Below are 27,278 nucleotides of genomic sequence, written 5' to 3'. Positions count from 1 at the left end.
ATGGCTATAACCAAAATAATAGGCCTTCAAAGCACAGAGCACAGAAGCAATAATGGTGGATGATTGGGGGGGGAGAAGGAGGGGGAAAGGTAGAGTATATGGAGTGGTTTGTTTCTTATAAAACTGAATGATCATGTGGAGCTCCAGTCTCATTCTGGTCCTTGGCACAGGGACACACAGGAGGGCTACAGACCATGCAAAGCCCCATGACTGTCCCAGGGTTCCTGCACAGGGGGAGAAAAACACGTTTCATAGGCCCTTAGGGTTTTGTTTCTCTCTGGGAGGCTCTGTTGCCCACCAGGTTTAACGGTTGGTTCAAAATGTGGACGGTTGGGTAATTTTTAAATTGCCTTGGAGGGTTTCTATTTCACCTTTTTTGCAGCAATTGCACTGGCTCCCGATAGTTTTTAGGGTGAAGTTTAAAAGGTATGCAATTATTTTCAAAGCAGTGCATAAAGTTTCACATGGTTTGATGGAGAAGACTGAGGCATATGGACCTGCTCACCCTTTGCACTCCATTAGCCGCTGTCCCGGGGAAGCAGGTGCCGGCAGCCGGCACGCAGAGTCTACTACTGAGCAGTAAGGGAGAAAATATAAAACATTCTAATGGTTAGGTAGGGGTCGGGGAGGAGAAGGGAAAAGGTAGGAAGGTTAGATAGGGGGTACTGCTCCTTAATTGGAGCGGACTGGGAGGGAACTGGGGAAGCCCTACTTGCGTTGCTTTGTAAAATTCCCTTCCCCCTGCACGCGCGAGTCGCAGGCCGACCGCACATGCGTAAGCGGATTTTAAAATCTGGTGCGCATGTTATAAAATCGGCACACAGGTCTTAAAATTGACCCCCTTTGTGAGTGTTTGTTGTAATCCGCATTTGAATATTGGGTAGACACCGGAATATAAATTTGTAAAATAATAAAAATTGCTCTGCACATTCCAAGCTGTTCAAAATAAAATCTTTACTAACAAAACTAGTGTAAACCACAAAGTCCAAAATCCTGCAGAATCCTTAGTACAAACAGAAAAAGTACAGTCTCTTTCCAACTCTCCCTCAAACAAGTCTGCTCTTTGGGACAGGAACCCCTTCCTCCCTGGGTCTTTCCAGTATCTATTAGACAGATGTAATCTGTTTCATCAATGTCCTTTTCTCTTCCTTCCACCCTCTGGTTTGTCTTTGGCTGAATGTAGCAGGATCATTCTTGAACCCTGGTGAACTTTCCCAGGCGGATTACTCTTCTACTGGCACTTCCAAGTATACTGGTCGACACTCTGTCTCCTAGACTCCCAGGCACTTCCACTCTTGAATTATTCTCCTCCATTCACAGCTCTCGAAGCCCTCTCTGTGGGAGGCAGGTCCCCATGAAGCCCTTCTGTGGGAGATGGCTCTTACACTACCGGCATCCCAAAGCTTGGGGGTCACTCCTCTGCTCAATCCCAATCCATGCATTTCCTCCTACTCATGTGGGAGCAGGGGTTTTTATACAGCTACTTTACCCCTCCCAATAGGGACACAAATCTGATATCACCAACAGGCAGGATCTGGTGAGACCTCTGTTACACTGACGGAACTCAGACCAACAGAAGTCACATTCTGCAAGCTTGTAAAGGGCAAGAACACATCCCCCTAAGGTTGAAAGAGGCACTCCTTTACCTTCTCCCCCCCCATAAGACAAAGCATTTTGTTCATAATTCAAAAAATGGACAAGTGCTTTCTATATATCAAAGAGAATACACTTTAATAATGTAACTTTGTGGTATATGAATCTATATTCCTTGCTGAAATGCAGTCGCCAGTGGTAATCTGCCATAGCACTATATGCCTTCATTCTCAAGATGTCTGCCCCTTAGACTGCTTGCCAGATTTGTAAAGAAAAATTCCACATTAATAGGCACCATCTCTTCTCACAATAGGAGCATATAATCTGGAGCACAAAAGCCAAATTATTTATCTCAGACATGTAAGTAATAATATAACTAAAAACAAAATCGTGAAGGATCAAACATTTTTTTTCTTATTTTATGCATTTTTTCAATATTTCCTAGATTTTTATAATTTTTTCAGATTTTTTTTATTTTTCTAAACCAACTCAAAAGTCCTTCTACACCAAAGTCCTATCACAGTCCTAATTTTCAGAAGTCTTCGGCCTTCTCTCCCTCTTCATGGGAAAGTCATCAACTTCTTTAACTGTTCAAAGTCCCAAAGGAAACTATTAATCTGGTAACTTTCTAGGAATTCTCTTCCACCAAATGGTCAGCAGATGGCATCATCACTCATGAGCTTTTCTGTAATCTCAGCAGTCTCCAACTGAGAGAATCTGGATAGCCTCCAGGGATCAGCTTATCCCTGGAATCTCATCTGGATCAGCCCAAGGCATCAACTGTGTACCTGCAATAAAGTACAATCATAGACGAAGGACAACAAATAAATAAGTCTTCTGCTTCTGTCCATCTCCTCTGGTTGATTCTCTCTCACTCTCAACTGTATCAGTAAGGGTGGGGCTTTTCAACATTTGCTCCTCTCCTGGCAGTACCCTGGTAACCGAGTACCGCTTTGGTGCATCCTCCGTCCCTGGAGTGACAATTACTGCATGTTTTCTGATACTCTGGCCCCACCTCCATATTTCCATCTGTCTTCTTTGAGCATATTGGATCATAGCATAGTCCTTAGAATAAACCTGATACAGCGGATTAGCATATAGATTTGTTCAAAACTTCAACATCTCTATGTATTACATGAGATCGTGGGGCACATAGGAGTATCAATAATTTCAAAGTTTTTCCATAGAAACATGATGGCAGAAAAAGACTGTATGACCCATCATCTGCCCATCCATCCAATTAATTTAGCATTATAATGCTCATCACCTCCTTGGAGATCCCCTGCATTTATCCCATGCTTTCTTGAATTCAGATACTGTTTTTTGTCTCCACCACCTCCACTGGAAGGCTGTTCCATGTATCCACCATCCTTTCTGTAAAGAAATATTTCCTAATTATTCCTGAATCTACCCCCTCATCTCTTGACCCCTCATTCTAGAGCCTCCTTTCCACTGAAAAAGGCTCACATTCTGTGCATGGAAACCTTTGAGATATTTGAATGTCTATCATATCTCTCTCTCTCAACTTTCCTCTAGGGTATACATGTTTACCTCTTTAAGTCTATCCCCATATGCTTTAGAATGAAACCCAGCACTGACCATTTTAGTTACAACCCTCTGGACCAACTTCATCCTGTTTATATTCTCCAGAATTGTACACAGTATTCCAAGTGAGGTCTTACCAGGGACCTATACAGGAACAATATCACCTCCCTTTTTCTGCTGACTATTCCTCTTTCTGTGCAACCAAGCATTTTTCTGGCTTTTACCATCAATTTATTCGTTTGGACACCTTAAGATAACCATATCCAACTACCCTTAGATTCAACTCTTCCTTTGTGCTTAGAAGAATATTATCTCTAATACTGTATCTTTCCCTTGGGTTTTTGCATCCTAAATGCATTACTCTGCATTTTTTCACATTAAATCTTAGTTGGCAGACTTTAGACCATTCTTTGAGCTTTACTAGATCCCTCAACAAAAATGTTGAAAAGAACCAGTTCAAGGACCAATCCCTGAGGCACAACACAAGTAACAACTCCCTCCTCAGAGAAAACTCCTTTACCTCTATAACCTTTGTCACCTCCCACTCAGCCAGTTTCTAACCCAATCAAGTCACTCTAGGATTCAAACCAAGGGTGCACAATTTATTTATCACTCTTCTATGCGGAACTGTGTCATAGGCTTTTGTGAAATCCAAGTACACTATGTCTAGCGCTCTTCCTTGATCCAACTCTGTGGTCACCCAATCAAAGAAACTGATCAGATTCCTCTGACAAAATTCACCTCTGGTAAAACCATGCTGCCTCAATCTTGTAATCCATTGGATTCCAAAAATTGCATGATCTTCTGGTTTAGCAGCGATTCCATTAGTTTGCTCACCACAGAGGTCAGAATAACTGGCCTGTAGTTCTCAGCCTTCTCCTTACTTCCACTTTTATGACTAAGAACACATCTGCCCTTTTCCAGTCCTCCAGAACTATTCCAGACTCTAAGGAAGCATTGAAAAGGTCAGCCAGAGTTTCTGCCAGGTCATCTCTAAATTCCCTTAGTACCCTCGGATGTATCCCATCCAGCCCCATTACCTTATCTACTTTAAGTTTAGTTAGCTCCTCACAAACACACTGTTCTGAAAATCGATTTGAGTTTTATCTCATTTCCAAACTTATTTGTGTTTGCCTTAAGTGGTCCTGCTCCAGACCCTTCTACAGTGAACCCTGAATAGAAATATCTGTTAAGCAATTTTGCTTTTTCCTCATCAGCCTCTATGTATTCCTCCCCTAAACCTTTGAGTCTCACAATGTCACTTTTGCACTTCCTTCTATCACTAACATAACTAAAAAAAAAGTCATCCCCTATTTTACTGTATTTATTTTATATTTGAATTTTCGCATTCCTGACTATTTTCCCAGCTTCTCTTAATTTATCTAGATATTGTCTCCTGTCTTCCTCTTTCTGCAAACTCTTATAGCTTATGAATGCTAACCTTTTCTCCCTTACCTTTTCAGCTACTTCTTTAGAAAACCATAACAGTCTCTTTTCCTCTTCCTTTTATTTACATTCTAACATAAATATTAGTTGCCCTTATGATATCTTTTAGTTTTGCCCACTGCCCTTCTAGTTCCCCTAGATTTTCCCACCCAGTTAATGATTTCTTGAGGTACTTCCCCATTTTGAGAAAATTAGTTTTCCTGAAGTCTAGGATCCTTAGAATGAAACTTCATCTCTGGTGTCCTAATACTGAACCACACTATCTGGTGGTCACTGGTTCCCAGATGATCATCCACTACATCATCAGAAATACTGTCTCATTGGTAAGCACCAGGTCCAGTATTTCCCTCTCTCATGTGAGTTCTGTTACCTGTTGACAGAACAGTTCTGCTTGTGGATAATCTAGGATCTCCCTGCTTTTAGAAGATACTGCAGTTGGGATGTCCCAATCAACATCTGGAAGATTGATGCAGCAGCCATTCTTCCTGAGACCAATTAGGCAGTATTCAGTTCCCTCCGTCTCTCTTTTCACACCACAAGGCAGAACGCATAGAGTCAGGTATGGCCAGAATAGAAAAATTATAGTTTCCTCAGGCTATTTTCTTCGAGTACCCCAACAGGCTTTGGCGGATTCACCAGTTAGTACCAAGACCTGCTTGGAATGTTAATTATACCCAGTTCAGAGACCTACAAAATTTGAACATGGCTTGACTAGTTGCCCATCTGGATACTTTTTCAGTTGACTTTGACACCATATGTCTTCACCCAGCATATTGATACTTGGAATACATAGCAATCGATACAGTTGCTCCTATGTCTCAACATTTGCTTTCCCAGCATTCTCCTAACCCTTGGTATCATTTTAGGTTTTGGCTTTTGAAGAGGCAAGTCTGTCACTGTGAATGTGCCTGGTGCAAGGAGAAATCTAACTCAAATAAAGAAAGATGGTCTAAAGCTAGTAAACAATATCAGTCTCAGTTATCCACAAAAAAGAAGTCTATTTCCAAAAATATTAAATCTGTTGAGTCTCAGCCAAAGCAACTATTTAAAATTGTTGCTAGACTAGCCAACCAGCCATCACTATCACGGTCTGAACACTCCTCTTGCTCTGTCAGCCAATTTGCATTTCTGTTCTTTGAAAAGATGAATTCAGTTTGCACTAACTTTTCTGCCTCTAGTTCCCCCTTGGTTTTATCTCTACTATCTGAGGGTGTCCTATTTTTATCTGCTCAATTTTCAACTTTCAGTATGACATCTGCTGGCATACATTTGCTTCTCAAATCCTTACGGTTCACAACATCTAAACTGGACCTTATGCCTTCAAATTGCTTAAAAAATTAAATTACTGCACTGTCATGCCACAAATCTACTATTATTAATACCTCTTTATAACCAGGATCATTTCCGGATCAGTTAAAGCAGTGGTTCTCAACCCTGTCCTGGGGACCCCACCAGCCAGTCGGGTTTTCAAGATATCCACAATGAATATGCATGAGAGAACATTTGCATGCACTGCCTCCATAACATGCAAACTTTCTCTCATGCATATTCATTGTGGGTATCCTGAAAACCCGACTGGCTGGTGGGGTCCCCAGGACAGGGTTGAGAACCACTGAGTTAAAGTTTGCTAGGGCCTGCCCCATCCTTCTTAGACCCTTCTATCAATTTATAGACCGGTCTCTAATTTAGCTATATACTCTAAAATTATTGAAAAAGTGGTTTTCGACCAGCTCAATGATTTCATCGACAAGACTAATGTCTTACACTCTTCTCAATACAGATTCCGAAAGGCCCATAAGCCAGAATCAGCTTTTCTTGCATTAACTAATGACATTAAACTCGTACTTATTGTACTGAGATATGAGCTCATGATTCTACGGCTCAAGGAAATTAGTCTTGCTAATGATGTCTTGGCCTGGTTCACCTTTTATTTATCTGGACATTTGTTCCAGGTCAATTGGAATCAACGGGTTCAGATCAAGTTATTTTGCTTTCCAGTATTCTACAGGGATCTATGCTTTCTCTCTTTTATTCAATCTCTTCCTTTCCCCATTAATGACACTGATATAAGATTATGGTTTTCGTTCTCCTTTCTATGCTGACATACAAATTACTGTTTTCATGGATACTCTGTCTGCTATTGATTTATCTGCATTTGTTTGGACTGGGTTGCCATTTGGCTCTTTGAACATAAATTACAGGTTAATCCTGCTAAATCAAAGCACTTTGGTTTAGTGGTAGATCTAGTACTCCATCATTTGCTCTGGCTATGAATGGTATGTATGGACCTCCCTCAAGGTTATGGTAACTGCCCTAGGAGTCCAGCTAGATTCTCATTTTTCAATGTTTGCTTACATTGCTACTTTAGTCCACAAGGCTATTTTTCATTTTAGGTATATCTATTGACTCTGTCCGTTATTAGATTCTTTTGACATAAAATTGTTAGCCCATGTACTTATGTCCAAATTAGACTACTGTAACTCCCTTCTTTTGAATATCCCAAATTACCAAATCAAGCATTTACAGCTTCTTCAAAACACGGTAGCAAGGATCATCTACAGACTTAGAAAATTTGATTGCATTTTTCCTGTTTTACAACATTTACAGTGGCTTCCTGTCAAATATTGAATAAGATTTAAGATTTTATGTTTGGCATTTCAAGTTTTTCACTCTAGTACTCTGGTTTATCTTTCTAAACTTCTGGTTCCCTACACCTCTGTCTGTACTCTTTGTTCTTCACAGAGGGGTTACCTTCATCTCTCTTCTCCATCTGTCATTTGCCTTGACTCCACTAGAGAATCATCCTTTAGCTATCAGTCTCCTGCACTTTGGAACTCCCTTTCCCCAGATATTAGGGGCTGAAATGACTATTTAAAATTTAGAAAGGCATTAAAATCATGTTTTTTCACCCTAGCCTTCAGCTGCTTAAATTAACATCTTTTGTGACAGCTCTTGTTTTTTTCGTCATCTCGTCTACTTAATAGTTGGATTTTACTGTTTTTTTTCCTTTGGTAGATTGTTTTTGTCAGTTAGTCTGTTCTGATTTGGTAAGCATTTATGTTATTTTGTTTTGGATTGATTATGAATGTATTTTATTGTACGTCTGCCTGAACAACAGGTTTTACAGGCAGGTTATAAAGTTTTAATAAATGAAATTAAATGAAATTGCCACTTCTGACAGAACTGAGTCTTGATGTCCCCACAGATAATTGTGACACTGACATAGCCACTCCACTGGTTAAGCTTTCTATGCAGTCCCTGTCTAATGCTAAGTGAAGATAATCTTTCATAGTCTTCATCAGGTTCATCTTGTCCAAGGATCCAAACATGAACTGGTAGCCATCAAACTGTATAGCCCTAATTCAGCATCTTCAGGGATAAACATCAAGCCATTCTGACTCATAACAGCCTCCCATGTTTCTACCCACGCAGCCCAGGACAGTGGGGAAGTGGTTAGTCCTCCTTTACTCCAGGTCTGTTTCCTCACTACGGTCTCTATCTCCCACAGTGAACGGCCACTTCCCTGAGCCTGGGGTTTCTTTAGGCAGTGCCACCACCAAATCCAACATGTTTCTCATAGGCACCACTTGCTCTTCTTTCACCCTGAGGAGATGGAATCACCTTGACAAGACATTCTCTTCTTTCTATCTCCAAACTGCTCTGGGAAAACCCATACCCAGCAGCTCCCTCGGTAGTGCACTTCTATGACATGCCCTTCTCTGACCCAGGGCTTACCTCCAAGTCACTCCTCTTATTCAGTTTGGGTGCCTTCTGAGACCATGCCTTCTATAGGAGACCCTCAGACAGTAGAAACAGGACTTCCGATGAGACTCTACTGATTCCTCCAAAACTGAAAGACAACTCTCCAGGAGACTCACTATCAGACTGCCTCACCTTGCCCATCTTAAACAGTCTAATCAGCAGGAGTTGGATCCCATCTCTCTTGGATACATCAGGAGTCAATGGGTCTATCACCTCAGGCTTATAAATATTTCCTCCACAAGAGAAAAACCTTAGCTACATTATTTTATTTATTTAAGTTCTTTTAATATATCGATGCTCAAGACCAAGTCTTATCGTACCGGTTTACAATGAAACAAGGGGAAACCATTTAACAACTGTATGGAAGATAAAGTTACATTAAACAAGGAGCAAAAAACAAGGGCTTAGGAAGACAGTACAGATTTCAAGCTAATATAACTGGAGAGTGCTGAAAATAGTCATCAACAAAGACAATTAAGTAGCGAGACAGATCAAGGTTAACACAATTCAGTGAGTTCGGCAGGTAATTTATCAGACGTAATTATTATGAATTAAATTTCTTGTGGAGGGAGGAACAGGGGAGGTAAGCGGGGAGTGGGGGGTGGCAGGGCAGGGAACAGGGCGGAGGGGGGATGGAGGAGAATAGGGAATGGGTAGGAAGGAGAAAGAGACAGTATTGGTTGATAGAGGCTCTATCAACCATAAGCTTGGGCAAATAGCCATGTTTTCAGTTTCTTTCTGAACGATAGATGGCATTGTTCCTGACGTATATCTGGGGGGAGAGAGTTCCAATGGAGTGGACCCGCTGTCGAAAGAGCTCGTTTATGGATGGAGTTGTGGACCAATAATTTGTTTGGGGGAGCCTGGAGAGAGCGTTTGTATGCAGATCTGATCGGCCTTGTGGAGGTATGAAGTTCGAGGGGGATGGCGAGTTGGATAGAGGATTGTTGATAGACAGATTTATGAATGATAGTAAGAGTCTTGAAAAGTATTCTATAGTGGATAGGTAGCCAGTATAGGATTTTTAGAATTGGAGTGATGTGGTCTTTACGACGCGAGTTAGTAAGGATCCTGGCTGCTGCGTTTTGCAGCATCTGAAGAGGTTTAGTGGAAGAGGCGGGTAGACCGAGTAATAGTGCGTTGCAATAGTCAATCTTTGAACACAGTATGGCTTGAAGAACTGAGCGGAAATCCTGGAAGTGTAGGAGTGGTCTTAGTTGTTTTAGGACCTGTAGTTTAAAGAAACATTCTTTAGTTGTGGTATTGATGAACTTTTTGGAGTTCAATCTGGAGTAGGGTGGCCCCTAGGTTTCTCACCTGGCTGGCTAGTGGTATAGTTGCGTTGATGGCTACGGGGTTGTTGTCGCTAGGGGAGATGACGAGGAGTTCTGTTTTGGAGGTATTGAGAACCAGGTTGAGACTCGATAGGAGGAGGTTGATGGAATGCAGACAATTGTTCCAAAAGTTTAGTGTGGTGGAGATGGGGTCCGCGATTGGGATTAGTATCTGCACATCATCAGCATATATAGTGGGTGAGGTCGAGGGAACTGAGTAATTGGCATGAAGGAAGTAGATAAATATTGAACAGGGTCGGAGAGAGTGATGAGCCTTGTGGTACTCCTTGATTAGAAGGGACTGGGTGGGATTCTTTGTCGTTTATTTTAACTGTTGAAAAGAAAGGATTTGAACCAGAGAAGAGCAGTGCCGGAAATGCCTATTTCCATAAGACGGTTGATGAGAATTGAATGATTTACAGTGTCAAATGCAGCTGAGATGTCGAGGAGAGCTAGAAGGTAAGATTGGCCTTTGTCAAGGCCCATCAGGATGTTGTCATTAGAGTAGGTTCTTGCAACAAATGACACTGAGGGCACTCCTCCCACCCCACAATGTTCATACCGTCCAGTAGGGTCCAGGTATGGTTGCCCAGCTACCTTAGGATGCTAGGCCATCACTCCTGGTTCCTAAGTTTTAGTCTCAATCTCTGTTCGAACAGGCTCCCATTTGACACCAGGCCTCTGCTCCTCCTCGTCTCACTCTGCATGCTGTCTCAATCTCTCACCACGCAAGCACTGTGTCACTCGGTTTATACTCACTGTCCTTATGCTCACCACTGATGTCACTCAACTGCTGGGGTTGCTTCTGAATGACTTGGCATGTCAATCTGGCATCATTCCAAGAAGGCAGATAGGCTTGGCAGGTGAAAATGGTGACAGCCAACTTGAATTCTCCAGTCTCCATAATGCTTTATCCAATTTGACTTAAACCTTCAGGGTCATTCCCCAGGTAGGGGACATATCTAGGTACCTAAAAGACCCCCAAACCCTGCTGGTCCCATGTTGGATGCCATTTTATGTAGCCCCTGTCCTGTTTTAGTCTTGGGTATGAGGGCATACTGAACACACAAGTCTCCATGACCATCTCAGAGTTCTGGAACGGGGGGGGGGGGGGGGGGGGGATAAGTTTCAAAGGCCCTTAGGGTTCTGTCTCTCTTTGGGGAGCTCTTCTGCACACCAGCCCAGTAACAAATCAATTTTCATACTCTAAGATGATGTTCAAAACATCTTTACTGATAAAACTGATAGCAAAATACAAAATAGTACACTAGGAGCAGTGCACCAATATTGCAACAGAATCCTCAGGACAAAAACAAAAATCACAGTCTCTTTCCAACTCTCCCTCAAACAAGGCAGCTCTTTGGGACAGGAACCCCTTCCTTACTGGATCCTTCCATTAGTTGTTTGGCAGATGTAATCTGTTTCTCTATGTCCTTTTCTTCCTCTCACTCTCTCTTTTGTCTCCGGCTGATTGTAGCAGAATCAGTCTTGGATTCTGGTGAACTTTCTTTACCCATTTTCCTTGCATCTCCCAGTATACTGGTCCACCAATTCAGGCACCTCTACCCTGGAATTCTTCGCCTCCACGCAAACCTTTCTGAGCCTTCTCCGTGAGAGATGGCTCTTACACTACCAGGATCCCAGAGCTTGGAATTCTCTTCACTCCCGTGCTCAATTCCAGTCCTCACATCTCCTCCTATTCACACGGGAGCAGGGCTTTTTATTCAACTAATTTACCCCTCCCACTGGGGAGTGATGCTCCTTCCCAATACATAGACACTAACTTGACATCACCAAAAGCCAGGGTCTGGTGGGACCTCTGTCATACTGAGGGCTCTCAGACCAGCTGAAGCTACATTTGGCATGCTCGTAAAGAGCAGGGACACTTCCCTAAGGCTAAAAGGGGCACCCCCTTTACGCATGTTATCTTAATAGAACAAGCTGTTACATAGCTGCGGTGGACAAGTTTGCTTTTATTCTGCATTCATTTTTGTATATTTGAACAATGATGTCCTCATACATGGTGGGTTCTTTTCATCAGAAGGGCCTGCAGCGTTTTATTATTTTCAAAATTAAATGGATTTTTAACATTTGTATGACAGATTAGGTAGCCACACACATGTAACCCTGGTACCACTTAGGGTAGCCTTCCCAGTCTTGGAGAGTATTGAGGGTTGCTCGCTGGGGCCGTGAGCTGGGGGGGGGGGGGGGGTGGGCAGGATCACCTGCAAGGCCAGTACTGGGCCAAAGACACTCCAGAATAAAAAAAAACCAACAAAAAACAATGTCCAGTCAATAATTGTGCTCCAACTTAAAAACAGTTTATTGTAGACTCTTCAGAATAAAACATTTTTACAAACCCCAGTAATAGTGGTAAATAAACAAAATTACAGTTCTTAAGCAGTTTTTGTTCCTCAAACACAGACTAAAACTTGTCTAACTCATCTCTCTTCCTTTAGTATTTCCGTTTTACTTCTTCTATTTCCTCAGTCTCTACCCAGGCCTATCCTGGCCTCCTTTTCCTTTCCATTATTATAACAATTACTCACACAGTCCTTTCAGCTCTAGGAAAGATTCCCTCTGATGTAGCAGACAGGAAGCCACAGAGCCCTGCAGCAGCTCCCTGCTGGCACATTTTGCCTCCTGGTCCAAGCAAGATTCCACCGCGAGTTTCTTCACATTTTCAAAAACCAGTATTGCAAAACTTTAGTTCTTTCCTTCAGGCTTCCTGAGATTTTGGGAGAAAATCTCATGCCCAACTCCTGCTACTCCCCTTCTGCAACCCTGGGAGAGGATCACAGCTACAACCTTTATCTGTCCTTCTAATCTGGAGCAGCCCCAAATTAGTAGAGTAAGGGTTTTTAATCTACTTTTCCTATTGACCGAACCCATAGCGGCTATACCCCACTATCAAGTCAAGAAGGCATGTAACACCCCTTAACCAAGAGATGACCTGCAAGCACCAGAACATTCTCACGCTAGTTCCAATGCAACCTTTCGCCCCTTAACTTCCTGTGCACCTTTTACAGATTTTTTTCCAAATCTTTCAGATTTCCCATAAGGGGAGAATCTCCCATTTTACCATAAACCTTTTAGAAATACCAACTCCTATGCACTCTGTGGCATAGGGGCCACAGACATATTCTGAGGAAAAAAAACTTGATATTGAAAAGGGAACTAAATAAAATTTTAACAGCTGTATTATCAGTGGGGCCCCTAATGATTCAAGTGTGCAGCAATTATTCTTGAAGCGCAAAGTGAAATGGAACAACCGAAAATAATCAAGGTACAGAAATGCTCGCCTGGGTCTTTCTACAGGTCTCCACTTAAGGTGTAGAACTGAAAAAATAAGAAAATAGTGCAGGATTTCATTTCTGTAATCATAATGTGAGCAGGAATGATGCAAGGGACACCCTGGGAATTCATCTTCTGTATGGAATGGTGAAATCAGTAGAGAGCGAGAAAATCTGTATAACTTGCCAGTTTATAACTTCGTTCTGTTCAAAGGCAAGCTGACATCACACACACACTGAGGGCCTGAAACTACTTCAGTGCATGTTCCAAAATAATAAAAAGCAGGCAGATTTCCGCCAAGAATTGGTCATTTCAGCCAATTCCACAATTTTAAATTGCCTGCACCTTTCACCTTTGACCCTATTCCAACCACAATCCTTAGCTAGTCCAATAACGAAAGAAAGAGTGCAGTTTGTATAGCTTGATAGCTAAACAAAGAGCTGAAACACAGTAGCTTATACAGAAAGTTTGTAAATGATTTTAAGAAAGAACTTTTGTGCTTTCCCAAATGAGACAAACAACCACCACTTGTTATTTGTAAAAAAAAAAAAAATTTAGCTTAAAGTGAAAAGTGACAAGATTTCGTAAATTCTGTTTAAAGAAAACTTACCTTTTTATACATTCAGAGAAGCCCAGTGTACAATATTATACCTTAGATTAACCAGATTTAAACACCGATTTTGCATTCATTCTACTGGATCTCACCACTCTTTGTGAAAACACTAGTTGTTGCATGCTCTCCTGAACATGTGTGTGCATGGCAAAAAGTGGATCATTCTTACAAGATGATTTGCAAAGGGAGAAACTGACTTTTCAATGCATCCTAACTGGGAACTGACAATGCCTAAACACACTTGCTGGCAAGAGTCAGGATTTTATTTCGTTAAGTACTGGTGAGTTTTGTGAGATGTGATAGTCTGGCATGAATGACAAAGGACAGGATAAACCTTCCAACATTTTCTGTCTGCAGGGGTAGCTTTCCTTTGCTTTACCCCAGTCAGCAAGGGCACAACTGGAAAAACTGGAAATAACTTGAATACTGAACTTGTCTTCTCAGAGTCAGATAATTCCATTTCTTAACCTGAGAAGGACAAAGTTGTGTCTGTGTGTGTGTGTCTGTCTGTGTGTGTGTGTGTGTGTCTGTGTGTGTGGGTTTGTAGGATGGGCTTGAAGAGGACTGTCCTTGAGGGAGTGACAGCGGCCTTTCTATCATTCTTTTCCACAAAAAAAAAAAAATAATAAAGCCATCTCAGTTAAAGTCAAGAGGTAAGTGCAGGCCAAATATGTAAAAGAAGCAAAAGGAACACAGCATGGCCTATGTCTCAATGACAAGTACTTTTAATGCAAAACACACACTTTTTCATGCATGCACTTGTGTGTGAAATCTAAACAGGGTTGAAATCTTTTGCATTAAAAAATGTATTTGTCATAAAAAAAAAAATTGAGGAAAATGTATTCCAAAAATATTATTTCTCTGCATAACCTTCTTCTAAAAACCACTCTTGCTCACCGCGGATCAGTCTGGATGTGAGACACAGATAGGAGTTACCAGTAATTAGGAGAGGACAACTTAGGGAACAAAGGAGTGAATACAAGAGCACAGGCTTTGGAAAGGGCAGCCCTTGCCAGAGCCTTGATGAGATAATTTCTTCTCCTACTACTATAAGAACATAAGAGATGCCATACTGGGTCAGACCAAGAGTCCATTAAACCCAGTATCCTGTTTCCAACCGTGGCCAATTCAAGTCACAAGTTCCTGCAAGTACCCAAACATTAGATAAATCACAAGCTACTATTGCTTATTAATTACCATAATAATAGTTTATGGATTTTTCCTCTAGGAACTTATCCAAACCTTTTTAAAACCCAGTTACACTAACTGCTGCAACCACAGCCTCTGGCTATGAATTCCAGAGCTTAACTATGCACTGAGTGAAAAAGAATTTTCTTTGATTTGTTTTAAATGAGCTACTTGCTAACTTCATGGAGTGCCCCCTGGTCCTTCTATTATCTGAGAGTAAATAACCGATTTACATTAACTTTTCAAGTCCTTTCATTATTTTGTACACTTTCATCATATCCCTCCTCATTCGTCTCTTCTCCAAACTGACCAGCCGTAACTTCTTTAGCTTTTCCTCATAGGGCACACGTTCCATGCTCCTTATTTTGGTTGCCCTTCTATGCATTTTCTCCAGTGCAGCTATGTCCTTTTTGAGATGTGATGACCAGAATTGCACATAGTATTCAAGGTGCGATCCATGGAGCAGTACAGAGGCATTATTTATTTATTTGTTTGCTTGGTTTTTTATGCCGACATTCAATTCAAAATATCATACCGGTTTACAGAAAACAGAATTGCCATCAAATAAAGTATTGAGGACAAAATACATTGAAACAATTCTAAAACATTAAGTATGAAATTATAACATCAAATTAAAATAAGATTCAAAGAAGTCCTATATTAAATAATAACCAGTTATTCTAAAAATAGTAAGTACTTAAGGAAAAGACAGAGAAACAGAATAGGGGAGTTACTTATTAGATTTGTTGAGGAAAAGCTTTGATAAAAAGCCAGGTTTTAAGGTTCTTTCTAAAGGAAGGTGTAGAGTGGTCTGTTCTTAGAGGAGACGGTAGAGAGTTCCATAGCATAGGACCAACTATGGAAGCACCCCGGTTCCTAGTTGCTGTTTTGTGAATTTTTTTGTTGGGGGGAATAGTGAGTAACCCCATGTCTGTTGAACATAGGTTTCTAGAGGCAATACATTGATACAGGGGTTTTTGTAACCAGGAGGTTTAATCATTGTATAAAGCTTTATGAACAAGCATAATGATCTTATTAAGACATCTATACTTTTATTTGCCATTCTCTTCCTAATAATTCCTAACATTCTGTTTACTTTTTTGATCGCCACAGCAAACTGAACCGATTTCAATGTATCATCCATTGTGACGCCTAGATTTCTTTCCTGGGTGGTAACTCCTAAGATAGAACCTAACATTGTTCAACTGGAAAGAAATACAACAAGTGAGGTAATCAAATTTGCAGATGATACAAAATTGTTCAGAGTAGTTAAATCACAAGCAGGAAGACCTTGAGAGACTGGAAAATTGGGCATCCAAATGGCAGATGAAATTTAATGTGGATAAGTGCAAGGTGATGCATATAAGGAAAAATAACCCATGCCATAGTTATACAATATTAGGTTCCATATTAGGTGCTACTACCCAATAAAGAGATCTAGGCGTTATAGTGGATAACACATTGAAATCATCGGTTCAGTGTGCTGCGGCAGTCAAAAAAGCAAACAATGTTGGAAATTATTAGAAAGGGAATGGTGAATAAAATGGAAAATGTCATAATGTCTTTGTATCGCTCCATCGTGAGACTGCGCCTTGAATACTGTGTACAATTCTGGTTTCCGCATCTCAAAAAAGATATAATTGCGATGGAGAAGGTACAGAGAAGGGCTACCAAAATGATAATGGGAATGGAACAGCTCCCCTATGAGGAAAGACTAAAGAGGCTACGACTTTTCAGCTTGGAGAAGAGACGGCTGAGGGAGGATATGATAGAGGTGTTTAAAATCATGAGAGGTCTAGAATGGGTAGATGTGAATTGGTTATTTATGCTTTCGGATAATAGAAAGACTAGGGGGCACTCCATGAAGTTAGCATGTGGCACATTTAAAACTAAACGGAGAAAGTTTTTTTTTCACTCAACGCACAATTAAACTCTGGAATTTGTTGCCAGAGGATGTGGTTAGTGCAGTTAGTATAGCTGTGTTTAAAAAAGGATTGGATAAGTTCTTGGAGGAGAAGTCTATTACCTGCTATTAATTAAGTTGACTTAGAAATTAGCCACTGCTATTACTAGCAACGGTAACATGGAATAGACTTAGTTTTTGGCTCCTTGCCAGGTTCTTATGGCCTGGATTGGCCACTGTTGGAAACAGGATGCTGGGCTTGATGGACCCTTGGTCTGACCCAGTATGGCATGTTCTTATTTTACTCTATATGCATCACTCTGTACTTGTCCACATTAAATTTCATCTGCCATTTAGAAGCCCAATCTTCTAGTCTTGCAAGATCCTCCTGCAATTCATCATGATCAGCTTTAGATTTAACTACTCTGCATAATTTTGTGTTATTCACAAATGTGATCACCTCACTTGTACCCCATATTCCAGATCATATATAAATATATTAAAAAGCACTGGTCCAAGTACAGATTCCTGAGGCACTCCACTGTTTACCTTTTTAAATTGGGATAACAGACCATTTAATCCTACTCTCTGTTTCCTGTCTTTTAACCAATTTGCAATCCACAAAAGGACACCTATCCCATGACTTTTTAATTTTCTTAAAAACCTCTCATGCGGGACTTTGTCGAATGCCTTCAGAAAATCTATCAGTTTACCTTTGTCCACGTGTATTCACCCCTTCAAAAAAAAAAAAAAGCAGGAGATTTGTGAGGCAAGACTTCCCTTGGGTAAATCCATGTCGGCTGTGTCCTATCAAACCATGTCTATCTAAATGGTTTGTGATTTTATTCTTTATAACAGTTTCCATGATTTTTCCTGGTACTGGTCTATAGTTTCCTGGATCACCCCTGGCTCCCCTTTTTAAATATTAGGGGTTACATTGGCCATCTTCCAATCTTCAGGTACATTGGATGATTTTAATGATAGGTTACAAATTAATTGAAATAGGTCTGAAATTTCATTTTTAATTCTTTCACAACCCTGGGGTGTATACCATGCAGTCCAGGTGATTTACTACTCTTCAGTTTGTCAATCAGGTCTACCACATCTATCAGATTCACTGTGATTTGGTTCAGTTCATATGAATCATCACCCATGAAAACTTTCTCCGGAACAGGTATCTCTGCAACATCCTCTTCAATAAACACTGAAGCAAAGAAATCATTTAATCTTTCCGTGATGGCCTTATCTTCTCTAAATGCCTCTTTAAGCCCTTGATCATCCAACGGTCTGACTCCCTCTACTTTGGATATATTTTAAAAAAGTTTTTATTGTGAGTTTTTGCCTCTATGGCCAATTTCTTTTCAAATTCTCTCTTAGCCTGTCTTATCAAAGTCTTACATTTAACTTGCCAATGCTTATGCTTTATTCTGTTTTTTTCTGATGGATCCTTCTTCCAATTTTTAATGATCTTTTAGCTAAAATAGCCTCTTTCACATACCGGTAATCATTTTGCCTTCCTTCCACCTTTCTTAATGCATGGAATACATATGGACTGTGCTTCTAGGATGGTATTTTTTAACAATGCCCAAGCCTGTTGCACACTTTTTACCTTTGGACAGTCTTGCTGCACTCCTTCCCCAGCCTGTAAGGTGTCCCAAATCTCAACCTTGATTATTCTCCAGAGTTCACTTCCTAAGTTTCTGAGCCCACTCTGCAGAGCATCTCTGGCTGAAGTCCCATTCCCACACAGACTTCATGCTCACCTACTACACTTGCCAAGCAAGATTATTATATCAACCTGGCAAACATTCTTGCCTCAAACCCCTGCTTTCTCTGTCACACTCATCTCCCTCCTCAAATTTCCTCGGCTTAACTTTCTCCCTTCACTCTCTGCCCAGACTATGGTTGATTTCTTCCATGAAAAGATGGCCAAGATTAATCATGAATTCTCTACATTCTGCCATCTCCACCCCCATTTGATTCACCTCCCTGTCTTTTTCTGAAATCATGAAGTAGCAAACTGCTCTTCTTTTCTCCTCCAAACTTACTATTTGTTTCTCTGGCCCCGTTCCCATATGGCTTCTCAGTTTTATCTCCCCTGCAATCGTCCACTCCATCTGTCACATTCCCAATTGATCATTTGCCACTATGGCTGTCCCATTTTATTTTAAACATGCTGTGATCACATTGTTCCTTTAAAAAAACCCTCATCCTCATCTACCTTCTCCCTTTCACATTCAAACAGCTTGTACGTGCTAGTTCATCTCTGCTGTCTTGACTTTCTTTCATCTCAAGTTGTTCTGGTTCCATTGAGGTCTGGCTTTAGCCCTCTACATTCCACAAAAACTACTCCTGTCAAAGTCTCCAGTGATCTCTTCATTGCCAAGGCCAAGTTCCTTTTCTTGACCCTTATTCTCCTTGACCTATTTGCTGCTTTTGCTACCATCTACTCCTTGACACACTGTTTGCCATTGGATTTTGGGACTCTGCTCTACATTGGCTTTCTTCTTACCTTTCCCATTGTACTTGGCATATTACTAAAATGCTCATCCATTCTCTTTCACCTCCTGCTTAAGTTACTGCAACTTACTTTTTGCTGGCCTTCCATTTTACCACCTTTTTCCATGCTATTCAAAATTCAGCTGCACGACTTATCTTTCAGCATTATGATCATGTAACCTCTCTTCTCAAGTTGCTACACTGGTTCCCCGTTCACTTCCAGATACAGTTCAAGCTTCTGTTAGTTATCTACAAATGCATTCATTCTCATTAGCTGTCTTCTCTTCTCTCTCCCTACATCCTTGCTCATGAACTCTGTTCTTCGGGCAAGTTGCTCATCTATGCCCTTCTACTCGACTGCCAATTCCAGATTCCATGCTTTCCACCTTGCTGTGCAATATGCATGGAATAAGTGTTATGCTCCCTTTCTGGCCAAAGTCAAATACACTCTGAAAACTCACCTTTTTGAGGTTGCTTTTAAATCCTAAACACTTTATGATAAATATACCTCCTACAGATTGTCATCTATGTTTGTCTTGACCAGATTGTAAGCTCCATGGAGCAGAGATGGTCTTTTATATGTATCTATACAGCACTACAAATTGCTTTAACAATCATAAGTAGTAGTAGTAGCAGCAGCAGCAGCAGCAGCAGTAGTAGTCATCACAGTAGTAGTAGCTGAAAGAGCACAGGCACTGGAAATGGCAGCTCAAGGAAAATAAGCTCTGGAATAGGAGCGCACGTATTCTCCAGATTGACTTATCTCTTAACAGTTACAGAGAATGGAACAAAACAGGATTAAAAAGGCACACTCTAAACATTGTTCTTGGCTTTCATTTATGCATGAAATTACTTAACAGTGCTTCATATTTGCAATAAGAGTTCCAACAAAGGCAGAAGTTATTTTCAGCTATGTTGCTGAACTGCCACAACAACCACAATTATTGTGTTTACAAGAAATACCGTGAATATTTTACTATACCTGGAGTCTTGAAGTTTCTCAGCTGGGATGGGGTATCATAAATCTCCAAAATCCATTCACCTGATGCCTTTTCACCCCAGCAATGAGTTGTCATGAACTCCCAGTTTTTGAACCCTTCCATAGAGTGATCAAACAACCTAAAATCACAAAGTTCAGAAGAAGAGATTACTTTACAGTGCTCGAAATTTACCTAAGGCAGCAGCACCACCTACATTCCTCAAAATATCATCTTCTCCAGTTATTCATGCTATTCCTTCTCTGCCCCATATATCTATATCTATGCATATTATTACACATATACACATTTATTACAATTCTTACAAAGTGCATGCCTCACTTTTAGATACCCCTCTCCTCCCCTCAGAGATCCATCTTCAGCTGCATTTCTTGTGTTTACACTTAAACTCCCAACAGGTGGTAGAAGCATGGATTTGTGATGATAATCAGTACAGCAGCACATTGATTAATTCAGATCTATGATGAAGAACTTCTCTTTGAAAGAGAAGCTTTAAAGATGTTAGCATAATTATTTCTCCACAATGATTAAAAAACAAAAACAAAAACATAAAACAAAAATACAGATTTTTTTGAGGGTGTAAATAAGCATGCGGATAAAGGTGAGCCAGTTAATATAGTTTATTTGGATTTTCAGAAGGCATTTTACAAAGTCCCTCATGAGAGAATCCTCAGAAAATTGGGAGGTCATGAGATTGGAGGCAGTGTCCTATTGTGGGTTGGTAAATGGATAAAAGACAAGAAACATACTAACATAACAATGACAGAAGATAAAGACCAAATGGTACATCCAGTCTGCCCAGCAAGTGGTCTATGGTAGTAACTGCTGCATTTTGCAGGTTACAACCATGCGTTCTGTTAAGAATAGCAACAGCTGCTCCGTGCAGGTTACCCCCATGCTGCTAAGGGTAGTAGCTGCTGTTCTGTGCAGGTTACTCTCACACAGAAATGTTACATCTAAACAGAGAGTAGGACTATATGGTCAGTGTTCCAAATGAAGAAAGGTCATTTGTGGAGTACCCCAGGGGTTTGTACTGGGATCTGTGCTATTTAGCATATTCATAAATGATATGGAGAATGGGATGACGAATGAAGAGATCAAATTTGCAGATGACACAAAATTGTTTCAAGTTGTTAAAATAGCAGAGGATTGTAAAGAAACTAGGAGACTGGGCTTATAGATGGCAGATACAATTTAATGTGGACAAGCGCATAGTAAAGCATGTAAGAAAAAATAATCCCAATTACACGATGCTGGGTTCAGTGCTGGGAGTTACCACCCAGGAAAAGGACCTCCGAGTTCTTATGGACAATACCTTGAAATCTTCTGCTCAGTGTGTGGCGATCAAAAAGGCAAATAGATTTAGGATTTATTTGGAAATGAATAGAGAACAAAACTGAGGATATCATAATGCCTTTGTATAGCTCCATATTGAAACCACATCTTGAGTACTGGGTGCAATTCTGTTCACCCCATCTCAAAAAGTGATAGGGGCCATAGAAAAGGCGTAGAGAAGAGCAACAAAAATGATCAAGGGGATTGAAAAGGGCTCTTTAGCTTGGAAGAGAGGTAACAGAAGGGGTATGATTAAAATTTATAAAATCATGAATGGGGTGGAACGCATAAATAGGGATCAGTTATTTACCTTTTCAAACAACAGCAGGACTGGGGGATACTCCATGAAACTAGCAACCAGCAGATTTAAAACAAATCATAGGAAGCATTTTTTCATGCAGCACAAAATCAAACAATAGAATCTATTACCGGAGGATGTGGTCAAGGCAACTAACATAGTCGGGTTCAAAAGAGGATTGGATAAATTCCTGAAGGGAAAGTCCATAAACCAGATAGACTTGGGAAAGATAGCGCTTATCCCTGGCAGTGAGATGCAAGAAATAGATTAATTGTTAAGAATTTGATGCGTAATTGTGACCAGGGGCTTGATGGACCTTGGTTAGACCCAGCATGGCATTTCTTATCTTATGTTGTTAATAAATCTAGAGCTTATTTTTCACTGGCGCAAACCCTTGAAATCTATTCTAATAGGAGAGCATCCATTATTTCTGGAAATGATACTATAACAGGAAAGATATTTTTTTTAAATATCTCTAATTTTCAAAAATAGTACAAATAAAAGAAACTTTATAGTACTTGAAAAGTATCAATCATGACAGTTAATAAGAGTACAATACTTCAAATGAAGAAAACAAGACAGAGCAAAATAGTTACATGATGGAACAATGCTCCATAAATGGAGCGACAGATGCTGTCCGATTAGTATGGTACAATAATATGATAGATACATCCCTCCAAAATTAACTTGCTTAGACTGACCGTTGCTTATCTTCCAGAAATCTTTTAAGTTGAGCAGGTTTATAAAAAAACAAATTTATTTCCCTGATAAATTAAATACATTTATAGGGAAATTTGAGAAAAACAGAAACCCCCAATTGAAGAACTTGGGGCTGTAATTGAAGAAAAGACTTCCTCTGAACATGAGACTGCTTAATAAAGTCAGGGAAAACATTAACTTTCTCTCCCAGAAAAGTAGATGATCTATTACGGAAAAATAGATTCAATATCAGATCGCTACCCATTTGCAATGCAAAAGTTACAATTAAGGTTTCCCTTGAAATGATATCTGTATGAGGTTTTTCTAATAAGGGAAAGAGTTAGAACATCGAAATATCCTTCTTGATAATCAACAATAAATTTTCAAGAGGAAATATAGTATACTTTGTGGATCGGAGGCATATTCTGAGGTTACATTTTTTCAGACAAGTATCTTTTGACCATTTCATATGGGGAAACAAACATTTTGGAAAATTTTATTTACTTCCAAAGTTCATTATCATTAATCTCTTAAATAAGCAGTTGAGAGAGAGAGAGAGAGAGAGAGAGAGAGAGAGAGAGAGAGAGAGAGAGAGAGAGAGAGAGAGAGAGAGAGAGAGAGAGAGAGAGAGAGAGAGACTAGCCATAATGTCCTCATGCTAGGTAGGTATTTATACCTCTATATGAGGCCTACCTAGTTACTCGAGGCGAGGTTTAGATATTAGTGTAGGGGGTTAGGGGCCACTTTGACATTCAGAGTGCGACGTACGAACAGAACAGTGCACTCTTGTGAAGATTTGAAGACCTTCGGAGTGAGAAAACTCACCCAAAGATGAGATTTGTGCAATATGTTCTCGCAACCTAGCATGATGTTACCCAGGTAGAGAGTCTATCAAGTTAGGTTGAGAGACATTGCACAAATCTCATTTTTGGGTGAGTTTCCTCACTCCAAAGGTCATCAAATCTTCACAAGAGTGCACTGTTCTGTTCGTACGTCGCACTCTGAATGTCAAAGTGGCCCCTAACCCCCTACACTAATACCTACCTAAACCTCACCTCGAGTAACTAGGTAGGCCTCTTATAGAGGTATAAATACCTACCTAGCATGAGGGCATTATGGCTAGTCAGTCTCTCTCTCATGAGGACCCTGATAGCTAGGCTGGCTCTCCAGCAGCTTAAAATACTAAAAACAGCATTTGCAAAAAATCACAAAGCACAATAAAGCCATATCACATGGCTCATCACAAATGAAAAAGGTGTAGTTAAAATCCACATTAAAGCCAGCCCACTTGGCCACAAATCCCACCCCAAACTCCTCCCCTTTTTCTAATTTGCATCACACTATGCATTATGGCAAAAACACCATATAGCACTTTGATAAATGACCCCTTAGAGAGAGTTTCTTGAGACGTAGTTAGGTTGGGGCGGGGCAAATAAAGTGCACAGATTGCACTTTCAACATTCTGCATGCTATTTTCCATGGGAAAGGCGCCTCCACCAAAAACAGGTGCAGAAAATACTAGTGGCATTTTAAAATGAAAGCACACACGCACTCCCTCTCTGTGCATACTGGTTTAAAGTCTATGGGGCGAAAAAGGTATCCGGGGACTTTTTCCTTATGTGGACAGTTTGAAAATTGCTGCCCATTACTTATCTGATACACCATCACCCATGAAGTTTGCCTATAGGTATTTCCAAATGTCCCTGCTTAAAAATCTCCCACAGGAGCATTTAACATAGCATCACATTTCATTCTTACGCAAGCCACCTGCATATCCTACAAATATATCCCCACACGTCAACATTAACAAATGTGGTGTAAGATTACAGCATAAGAACTTAACAAAAGGTCCTTACAACCAATTGTTTTTGGTGGCCTCAGTCTTCCCCTATAATACTCAACATTGACTCCTTTATTCACAATGAAGGCCAAAAGAGGTAGTGGCCACACACCATACGACCACATTTGAGAAACACTGTATAGGCTGACATCATCCTGTGCTAAGGTATTTGTGAGGAACTGAAGAAGAGATGCACTTACGTAGAAACATAAATCCATAGGAGGGATGAGATACAATGCTGATACCCTGGGGAAAACAACAGGAAGGGCAATAATTAAACCCTGTAGGGAGCTTGCAGGTACTTCAGACCCACAGGACTGCAACCTAATTTTCATAGGTAAACATTTGTACCTATATACTTTTGTACCTGCTTGGAAGCAGAGGGGGAAGGTATGTGAGGGCCTTTCATAATGAAAGCCCCGTGCATATGTTGCTGTCCTGACCCCTCGTGCTGCCCACTTTCTGCATGGGTAAAAGTAGGTGCGCTGTCATCCAATGTGCATGCTATTAGCAGTGGGCATTGGGACCAATAATCAAACCCCATTTTAACACAGATAAACACGTTTACTCATACAAAAACTTCAATTACTGACCCTAGATTTGGTAAAAATTCACCCATGTTCTAACCAGCATGCCAGATCACATAGAATCTTATCTGATCACCCATTTCCTGTGTATGGTGTATTTGTTTTTATTTTATTTATTTATTTATTTTATTTTATATACCGGCAACCGTTTGCACATCGTGCCGGTTTACAAGTAACTTATAAACAAGGAATATATAGGCGAGGCCTTTACAAAGAACAATATGTAACACAGTAACAAAGCAGATAACTAAATAACTTGGGGAGGGAGGGATAGAGACAAAAGGGGGGGAGGGGGAGGGTGAGAACAGATACATAAGGATAATTTACAAGACAACTGCAGTATATGCACATCTGAGGCACAATCTACATTCCTCATATGAGCCAGCGGAACCATCCAGCGTGCCAAGGTTACCTCAGCTCATCAATGTGGCAAAAGACGGACAACAGAAAAAAAGAGAGAAACAAAGACAAATTCCTTTTGTGCTGCACCTATAAATAATTTAAGAAAAAACTAGACCACACTTCACAAGCTGATTCCAGAAGATTATATAAAATGGTACTCTAAGCAACTGCTTATCACCATACTCTCAGGGCTTAATGCTCAAAAGGGATTTTTCCATAGAAACAGAACGAGAGAATGCTTTTTGGAAAAGGAAAAGGTTAGTTTGCAGAGTTAAATTAACAACTGCAGTTGCAAATGCAACAATTCCCATGACCATGTCACTCTCTTAAACTGTATGAAATGTCTGCAGTCTTTAATATGCGTTATGCTATTCCCATGGCACATAAGTAGCTTTAAAGATGAATGCATGCAGTACCACTGCTCAGAGATTTTTTGGTTTTTTTTTATTTTATTTTAAATAAAGCCCTTTTGTTTTGGCTCCTATTACTGTATTTCACTGCTGAGTTTACTTTTGCTTTTCACTTTATTAAAAATTAAAAGCATTCCAGTTTGTTTTCAATAGAGCTGCATGTCATCAATATAACCAGACTATTTCATTTCAAAGTTTATTAAAAAATTAACACACATTCAAGTGTTACATTTTGTTGGCGGAAGGGACATGGTAGACAAGAAAAAAAAAATGTGTTTTCTTGTAGAGTGTATAGCACTTCAAGAGAGAAGGGTTTTTTTGTTCTCAAGAAGGACCTCCAGGCTGGTGATGCCACTTACACCCCCTGCTCTAATAAAGAAGAAACAGTACAGACTACTAGGGAATGCTGCCTTATTAAAACAAGGATATTATACTGGTTGTACTGTTTTGCATCATGTCTTATCTGAAGTGACATATAAAAACTAACCAAATACTGTTGTTGCTGTTTATGTGGTTTTTAGTGCATGCTCTCGTCACGCCACAGTTACAGCCAAATATTTAATCGCTGGCGTGCGCAAAAACCGGGAGATATGTTTGTGGCCGGGCCACGCACGCGTGCCGCAAGCATTTTCCAAGTGACCTTCCCACGCACGTATCTCCCGGTACATGAGGAAGAGCTGGGTTTGTAAAAACGGGTGGGCTGGGGGGGGAGAGGTATGGATGGGGGTGGGGCGGGGCCAGCTAGCTGGCGCGCACAACTTACTGCGGCTCCGTTGAGCAGGTATAAGTTTAAAAACAAAACAAAAAATAGGGTAGTTAGGTAGTTTTTAGGGTTCGGGAAAGAGAGGGGAAGAGGGAGGCAGGGTAGGTAGGGGGTTAAGGAAATTCCCTCCCCGTCCGCTCCTTTATTGGAGCGGTCTGGGAGGAAACTGGGGAAGGCCCTATTCGCATCGCCACGCATTTGTTACAAAATCCCTCCCCCTCCCCCGCCTTGCGTGCGCGAGTCGGCACCCGCCCATCCGGGGATCGCATGCACATGGATGCCTGCAGGCCCCTTTTAAAATGTACCCCTCACTTTTGAGAGCAGGGTACACTATAAAACATTTTAGTGCATGCTTTATGAGCAGTGGCATCCCTAGACAGAATTATTTGTGTGTGTGGGTGGGGTGCAAACTAAATATGGAAGGAGGCCAGCTGAGTATGGAAGGAAATTTTGCAATTTTGGAAAATGGTGCAGATGGGGCAACGTCCCGTCAATGCCACTCTCCCGGTAACAAAAGCTCCAAGCCATCGCTAAACCACCAGATTCTTCTCTAAGAAAGTGGGGGGAGGCCCTGCCAGACCACCTGGTTATGTTTGGATTTAAGTGGGGAGAGGGAGCGGGCCCACTAGGCACCTGGGATTGGGTTCTATTTTGGGAAGGGGAAGAGAGGGTTTGATGTGGATGGAGGGGTTTTGTTAACATAAGGGTTTGGGAAGAGGGGGGGGGGGGGCGCTCATGATTCTAAAGACTTTTTTTTTTTAATTTTGGG

General features: G+C 40.7%; 1 protein-coding gene across 2 annotated transcripts in view; it reads right to left on the bottom strand.

Annotated features, from left to right (window-relative positions):
• The window catches only part of PCSK5 (proprotein convertase subtilisin/kexin type 5), an 893,215-nt gene that overhangs the window by 277,965 nt on the left and 587,972 nt on the right, over positions 1–27,278 (bottom strand). For both annotated transcript variants that reach the window (XM_029616187.1, XM_029616196.1), the window contains exon 13: positions 20,160–20,296. In XM_029616187.1, coding sequence (XP_029472047.1) covers positions 20,160–20,296 — 137 coding nt within the window. The remainder of the gene's footprint in view (positions 1–20,159; positions 20,297–27,278) is intronic.

This window comes from Rhinatrema bivittatum, chromosome 1 (genome assembly GCF_901001135.1).
Source record: "Rhinatrema bivittatum chromosome 1, aRhiBiv1.1, whole genome shotgun sequence".
In the NCBI taxonomy this organism is placed as follows: domain Eukaryota; kingdom Metazoa; phylum Chordata; class Amphibia; order Gymnophiona; family Rhinatrematidae; genus Rhinatrema; species Rhinatrema bivittatum.
Note: the sequence above shows the minus strand (reverse complement) of the source record. Positions and strands in the feature narration are given on the sequence as shown.